The following is an 8401-nucleotide window of genomic DNA, read 5'->3' as shown; positions in this document are numbered from 1 at the left end:
ATGCTTAAAATGTATGCTGGACAATCATTTCACCACGGAAAAACAACAGTTCAGAGAAATCATCAAAAGCCCCAAATTACCATGTCATTCATTCCCATGATGAGATTATGTAAACTTCTGACTGTACATACTGCACATAAGAAATATTTTAGTCCTTTATGTTTATTTGAGTAAGATTTTCAAATCATCCCATATTTTCCTGTGAGATTAGCTTTAGATGAGATTATGCAGAAGTTTGTCTTGCCCTCTCATTTCTTCCATGGGTTTACACCCGAGGACAAAGGGGCGTATTGTGTCAGATTAAGCATATGTTCCATTATTCTCACATTTTTCATAAGGTTTACAATTTGCCACTGTTCTAAGACATACTATGACATTTTAACAACTTCATGTAAAGTAACACTATGGCTGTGGACTTTTGAGAAAGTGAAAACTAAAGGCAAAAAAGAAGCCAGTCTGCCCGGCCATAACAATTTCCCCTCTCTGACTTCTTTCTGTGGTCAGAATCCATAGAGATTTGAGATATAATCATTTTAACGTGTTAATTATACAACCTGAAGCAACTGCAGGTAATGCCTGAAGTGTTTTTCTTACACTCACAGTAATGAACTATTTTGCAAGGCAAAAACATTAGCTGGCTTCCTCCCTTCTATCTCGATTTCTACTCAGCATTCCACTCGCGAAGCACAAAAACTTTCTGCACCCTGGTCAGGTATCGCTTTGCACAATCACTCCTCACACACTTTCTTCCTCATCTCTCGATCTTGCATTAATCAGATACTGACGACTTTTAAATCCCTCTTCCTTGCTTCTCTACAGTTGATGTATTTTCCCTTATTAGTTACCTTCAAAGCACATTTTTCCATTAATCATTAATTCTCTTTACAGTGTTTTTTCCCCTCCTTCTGTGTATGTCCACCTATTGCCGAACTGACAATAAAGTTGACTTTGACTTCAGTTAAATCTAATGCAGTTGCACAGACTTTCATCACTTAGACTTCACATTTTCTCCACTTATGCAATGTAAGTGTGAAGGGTGAGTAGCAAAAAGTAAGATTTGACTAATGCCAGACTTAGTTAAATCCAAGGCTGATCCAAGACAAGCGATCACTTTAATCAGCACCTGTTTATCAGATTAATGTGCGAAAAACACCAAAAAACAAAAATCAGATGTCTGTTCTGATGGCCACCGTTGGAGCTCACTTGCAAGGAGTCCTTGATTAGTGTGACATCTGTTGTAATGAGTTCACACAACGCCCAGGGACATGTATTGCTCCCAGCCCCTGCACCATCCAATCTATCCCTCCCAAGCGAATCTTGTCTGTGTCATTTATAAGTGCCACAGCAGTCTCTGCCTGTGCAGGCGCACTGAGGGGATGCAAGGGGTCTCAGTGTGCAGCTTGTTGCTCTGAGTGAAATTTCTGTCAAATGGATTTTAACCACCTGTAGAGGCAGAAAAAAGGGAGTAAAAATCAACTGTTTAAGGTAAGAACACAAGGGTCTACCAAAGTGATTTGGTGGGCTTTTAGAAAAGTAAGTAAGTCTTTGTCAGAATATTAGTTTTTATCAGTTCTGGCTTATTTATCAGGAACAGAGTTGTAGTTCAATTATGGATCTGCATAAACTAATTTTTAGTCCCAGCTATTTCAGTTTATAAAAATCTAAAAAAAAATGCTGAAATAATTTTGAATGTGTAAAATAAATTTTTGCATTTTAAATATGTACATGAGCACAAACAAGCTACTTTTAACAGCTTCTGAGCTTTTATTGTGATAGATATTTATCTTTATCTAAACATAACGATCTCTTGTTCTTTATTAGAAAAAATAACAGTGCTTACTTGATCTTTGTTTAAATAGTCTGGATGACAGAGCCTTGACCTGATTCTATAAAAATAAAAGAAAAAAAAAACTACAATGTGTAATGATGTGTTCTATTAATCTCCTGAGATGCAAGCTCTTGCTTGGAATACAAGTCTGAAAAGTAAGTATCACCTTTAAACAGTGTTTTTTCAAAATAGAAAATACTTTGTTGAGCGGAAAAGCCAAAATGTGATGCTCCATTAAGAGGGCGGCCTCAGGGGGCCTCAGGAGGTTAAAATACCTATGCATTAGATTTTTAATCCATGACACAAGGACACAGTTTGAATTAACAGTTTATTAAAAATAGCTGAGTAACTGAGTTCAACATTGAAGTCTTGGGAGAAATATGAGCATAGCTTTGGAGAATTAAAAAAAAAAGATCAGAATAAAGGTAACCTTCCCAGACTGCTGTCTTACAGTAACTGCGCTAATAATCCACAGGCCAGCAGGTAGTGATTCCCACTGCTCCCAGAACAGATGACTTTTAATCAGTCAGTGTGAGCATCCACTGAATCAAGCCACTTGTACTGACCCAAGAATTGGTTTATTGATTACTGGTGAGGTTCTATTGTTCTATGTTATTACCAATTGATTTCTTCTCCTGGTAATCAGGATTGCCTTCCCATCGGGAGGACCATGTTGATCTGGCTCATGATTAGTTGACTTTGTTTAGAAAAGCTGTTGGAAAACATCGCCTGAATGGCCAATCCCTTAACAGATTACAGTACTGCCTGACTCTATTCCTCTCTCTCTTACATCCAGATATCACCATGACCCTGAATTTTGTTCTAAACACGACCTCATGGGAAGGCCTGAACTCCATTTCCAACTCCTCAGGAGTGCACAAAAATCCTTTGACCTTCCAAAACATCACTTATGTTGATTTCTACCTCCACAAGCCCTCAGTTGCTGCAGTCTTCACTGTGTCCTACCTGCTTATCTTCCTGGTGTGCATGGTGGGCAATGGGGTGGTGTGTTTCATTGTGCTGCGCAGCAAAAACATGCGCACGGTCACCAACCTGTTTATTCTCAACCTCGCCATCAGTGACCTGCTTGTTGGCATCTTCTGCATGCCAACCACACTGGTGGACAACGTCATAACAGGTAACATGTTCTCTCTTTAACTATTTTTAAGGCACTTAAACACATGGAAATTCAAAATTTTACCCTAGAGTGTTATTGGAGCACATTACAGGATGTTTTTACTTGTGACTTTTTTTATGCTAAAATAGAGAAAGGTCAACAAAGTTGTTAATTTTAGCAGTAAGAAGACCAATAAAGGCAATATAATCATAATAAAAACTGCTATAAAGTAAAAAAACAAACAAACAAACAAGACATTGTCATTGTGTGAATGACAGTTCAAATAATCAAATGAATAATCAAATGAAATACATCAATGACTTTATCTTCTTTTGTCTTCTTTTGGGCAGGCTGGCCATTTGGTCGGGTAGTTTGTAAGCTAAGTGGGATGGTTCAAGGCATATCTGTGTCAGCATCTGTGTTTACTCTGGTGGCAATAGCTATTGATAGGTAAGAGCTGTCATTTCTGTAATTTCTGATTACTGTTCACTTGTCTGTTTTACTCTGAAAGATTTACTTCCTTTATACATCTTCTTTAATCCCCTTTTCTATCAGGTTCCGCTGCATTGTTTACCCTTTCAAGCAGAAGCTGACCATTGCCACCTCAAAACTAATAATTGTCATCATTTGGGTCCTGGCTGTGGCCATAATGTGTCCTTCAGGCATCATGCTCCAGGTCACAAAAGAGCAGAGGGTGCGAATAGTCCTCGGCAGCACCAACGACACCCGTCCCTTCTACTGGTGTCGCGAAAATTGGCCCAATCAGGAAATGCGGAAAATCTACACTACTGTCCTCTTTGCTAACATCTACCTTGCTCCTCTTAGCCTCATTGTAATCATGTACGCTCGCATTGGTTACACGCTCTTCAAGACCACTATCTCACCTGTTAGGGGCAGTGGGAGTGAGTCTCTAGAAGGTAGTGGCAACAACAAGTCAAGCATGGAAGGTCGTCAGACAATCACAAGGAAGAAGAAGCGAGTCATTATGATGCTGCTCGTTGTGGCTCTGCTCTTCATCTTATCCTGGCTGCCTCTGTGGACCCTGATGATGCTGAGCGACTACATCAGCCTGACACAGCATCAGTATCGTGTCATTAATATTTACATGTATCCCTTAGCTCATTGGCTGGCTTTCTCAAACAGCAGCATCAACCCCATCATCTACGGATTCTTCAATGAGAACTTCCGCAGAGGCTTCCAGGCAGCATTCAAATTCCAGCTGTGCTCTGCTGACATTCTGCGCCAGAGGACTTACTCCCATCGGATCAGAGGAAATGCTGTGGTCCCCCTACGACCTGTTGCCCCCAGCAGATCAGGCTCTGGAGTTGGATCGGGGTTAGTGGGAAACAGGAAGAGCTCAAGTCAGGAGGAAGAGTGCTTGTCTGGTAAAAATGACATCAAAGAACAAGATGTGATCATGGAAGACCTGAAAAGGGTGTCCAAGATTTAGGCAGACTTTGACAATGTGCAGTGACTGCCCCGTTTCACAAACAAAGAGGTTTCTTTAATTTGTTCTAGATGAATTTAGACTACTTTAATTCCTTGTAAATCTAGATATGTCTTATGGTGTTATGGTGTCTATGGTTTTATGGTGTATATGGCAAAGTATGATATAAGCAGAGACTTTAAAATGACTGAAGACTTGGAAACGTCTCTACAACATTTCAAGAGCACCTATGATTCCTGCTTCCTGCTCATTATTTTTGTTCTCGGACAACTGCAGTAGAGAGTCCATCCATCTATCCATCCATAGTCTGGGATGCAGGGGTAGCAGTCTAAGCAGAGATACTCAAATGTTCATTTCCTCAGCCACCTCCTCTGGTTCTTCTGGTGGCTGGGGCACTGAGGTTTTTTCTCAAGTCAGCTGAGAGACATATTCTGTCCGCTGGGTTCTGGGTCTACCATGGGGGCTTCTCCCAGTTGGACAGTTGTCCAGGAGGCATCCTAGTCAGCTGCCATGACCACCTCAGCTGACTACTTCCAATGTGGAGGAGTACCAGCTCTACTCTGAGTCCCTCCCAAATGACCAAGCTCCTCAACATGTCTCTAAAGGAGAGCTCAGCATTTTGTCTGGGAAAGCTAAAAACTGCCGCTTGAAAGCTAATATCTGCTTCAATCTCATTATTTTGGTTATTAGCCATAGATGAGGGTGGGAGGGCATGAATCATCCTTAGAATAGAGAGTGTTAATCCTTATTTATCCTTTACTTGGCCTTGGTTTGGCCCATGAACAAAGATAGGCTGAAGTTAAATGGCGAGAGAATAATCTTTTTTTATCTCCTCTACCTTTAAACCAGCTTTTTTCTAAGTGGCTGCCACTTGAAAACAAAAGAGTTGAAAAATGGATAAGTGAGGCTTATTATAATCATAGTAAAGAACATCTTTGGGACATTAAAAAGATTCAAGAGTCTAAAAGAAAGTAACTGCAGCTGAGTGTTTAGAGGCATATGAGACCCAAGCCTTTGGTTTTCAGGGATTCCTTATACATATGCAGAAATCATTATTTCAAACCTTGTTTGAAATGAGAATCTAGGATTGTAATAGATCCCCCATATTATTCATGAATTGAAAAAAAAAAGACTGAAAAATCTTAATTGGTCTCCATAATTAATGCTGCCATCCTTAAAATTGCCATGGTTACAGCAGGCACTGCAAAATGCTCCCACAGTTACTTTGCGAGAAGTACAAAAGGAAAACAAATGGTGCGCCTTCACAGCAGAGGCACACAAAGAAATCAGTCAATAGTGAGTAACAGCAGGCCCTGCTATTGTTTCGTGCTATTGTTAACACAGATTTTTTGCCTCATGAACATTTGGTATGGATATAGTTTGATCACATCTGGATGGCAGTACACTACTAGCATAAGAAACTATCTTCAGGTGCTGTGCAAATATTTCTCAGATGTTGGGTCATGGGCAGATATGGCATTTTTAACTGAAAAAACAAAGACGTCTTTCATAAGAAGTTCCCCAAAGAGCTCCCATTTCAGCAGAAAATTGTAGTTTTACAATTTAATAAAGAAGTACAAGTGCAGTATCTTCAATTCTGTTTTTGTTCACATTCTAACTCTATACACTTTATACAAATATTTAAAAAAATGATTTGCACATATTTGACACATGTTATTTATGGTCTCTTCTGTGTATGCTGGTAACTGTGCGCACTGTCTGATTGGTGTGCATAACATCCGTAATGTAAAAAATGTGTTCTTTAAGGATAAATGGTGTTTTGTAGGTGTAATGGTTATAAAATTGCTTTCAGTGGTTAAACTGGGAAAATACATCATTGATATGCTGTGTGTAAAACATAACTCATCATGGGCAGGCTTGTCTGTCTAATCTTTTTTTTTGATGAATGCTAAGCTTATGTACAGATATAGGATTTTACCCATGTTCCTCTATAACCTCAAAGTGAATGTAATGAAATGCGAAATATTGTTCTGCATATTGTTACAGTCTGAAAGTGGAACTTACATATAACCAAAAGTGTTTAGTGTTTTCATATAAAGAAAGAAAGAAAGAAAGAAAGAAAGAAAGAAAGAAAGAAAGAAAGAATGAAACAAATGCATACATATGATATAAATAAAACTGATTTTTGTTTTCATTTTGGATTATACCTGCCAGTTTGTAAAATATGTTATACTGCTTGTTGATCAGCTTGTTGCTTGCTGGTTTACAGTGTTGCCCCTTGTTATAAAATATTTATCCTTCAGTATATTTTAATGGCTTCATAAGTTTAAACTCAATATATTATTTATATCATTCACTGTTGCGTCTTATTTAAAAAAGGGCTCAAAAATGATTCAATAAAGAAGAAGAAGAAAATAACATTGCCACAACAATTAGCTACTTTCTGCTTTCTCTCCATATAGATAATGTTTATGGTAGGGATCTTAAAATAAGTGAGAGACAGAAAGGACAGACTAAGACTGTTCATCTCTGCTTTCATTTTGGTAATGGCAAAAATCATAAGGTGCCCCCCACACATTTACCTTACATGAATTTCATTTCAACCGCTAGGCAGTAAACAATAATGAACTCCATACCAGTCAATAAACACTAAGAGTATAATGGCTTGAATGAGCATTATGTGGAAGCGGCTGAATAACTATTGTATTGCTTCTTCTGCCAATAAGAACTACTGTGAGAAAGGGATTAATGGAAAATCTTTAACACTACCAGGTGACATTGTCTGGGAGCCAGCAGACCATGACTGGTCCTCTGATTTGCCTTGATTTTATAGACCCTGTTTACAGTTCGGAGTTTCCTTGAATTCCTTTAGTGCACGCGCAATGTTGCTGCAATTTAATATCAAAATTCTCATTTTACATATGAATTCAATATTGTTTATACAGGCTAAGAGAGTGGGCGGTTTCCTGAGCAGGTTTTGATGCTTGTTTTGCAGTGATGTTGTGATATGATATGTGTCTCTAGTAACATTTATAATAAAAGACCAGTGGCTTCCCCACCTTTGATTAAAGTGAACACTTCAATACTTTCACTTCAACTTCATAAATTACATGATCAAATGGTAACTGTGTGGGTCCCTACAATTGTTTACCTGCTAATTTTTGTGACCGCAGGGATTTGTCCAAAGATACTTTACATTAGAATGCACCAATTGCACATATGCACCAGCTGGCAAACTTAAAGTGGACTTAGAAGAAGTATAAAACCCTTTTTTAAACAAGTTTCTCATACCACAAATATTGTATATGTGAATTTGAAATGACAGATGCGAATAAATACCTGCTTTACAGCCAGGCACACATGACTAGAATAACAGATAAAGTCTTACCTTGAAAAGTCTAACAAAAAGCCAGTGAGTCATCTTTTTAGACCACAGGTGAAGAGACAGCAGGTTGATGAATACCACAGGTATACTAAATTGCAGTGTTCAATAACAAGTGGACCTTGGAAAAGGTCTTTCAAGTATGTTAAATCATTATATAATAATTACTATCATTCAGGTTTGTGAAGGGGATGTGCAATTCTTATAATATTATACTGTACTTCAGATTTTCTATTTAATGGTAAGAATAACTAAAGCTTGCTAAAATGCATGTTGTCAAGTCACAATGCTTCTTGCAGAATGTCCTTTTCTTAAGTTCAATAAAAACTATATTTTCATTTTAGTCTAGTTTTAGTCATACCCACTTTAAATTGAGATCATTTAAATAAAGCTGCAAAAGGAAACATCCTCACTGTGAAACACGGTGGACATTTAATGGTGTTCTGGGGTTGCATTGTGTGCCTTGAATTGATGAAAAGCACAATTATATTAGAAAATTATCAAGGCATTCAGGGATGAAAAATTCTGGTAGTGTTGGAGAGTTCATTCCTGTCTAAGGTCACGGCTCCAGTAGAATGGTAATGATTCAAAACATGTCAAAGACTGACAGAGAAGAAAACTATCAGCAGGATCAAATACTCGTCAAAGGTGAAAGAAAAAAAAAAA

The 8401-nt window shown here is 38.2% G+C and overlaps 1 protein-coding gene across 1 annotated transcript; it reads left to right on the top strand.

Annotated features, from left to right (window-relative positions):
- The first annotated feature begins 2632 nt into the window (after positions 1-2632).
- On the top strand, positions 2633-4395 carry LOC134632004 (neuropeptide FF receptor 2). The gene is made up of 3 exons (XM_063480584.1): positions 2633-2966; positions 3296-3395; positions 3501-4395. The coding sequence occupies exons 1-3, from the start codon at positions 2633-2635 to the stop codon at positions 4393-4395; spliced, it is 1329 nt and encodes a 442-aa protein (XP_063336654.1).
- The last annotated feature ends 4006 nt before the right edge of the window (positions 4396-8401 follow it).

This window comes from Pelmatolapia mariae, linkage group LG7 (assembly GCF_036321145.2).
Source record: "Pelmatolapia mariae isolate MD_Pm_ZW linkage group LG7, Pm_UMD_F_2, whole genome shotgun sequence".
Classification (NCBI taxonomy): domain Eukaryota; kingdom Metazoa; phylum Chordata; class Actinopteri; order Cichliformes; family Cichlidae; genus Pelmatolapia; species Pelmatolapia mariae.
The sequence above is the reverse complement of the archived record's forward strand: the minus strand, read 5'-3'. Positions and strand labels throughout refer to the sequence as shown.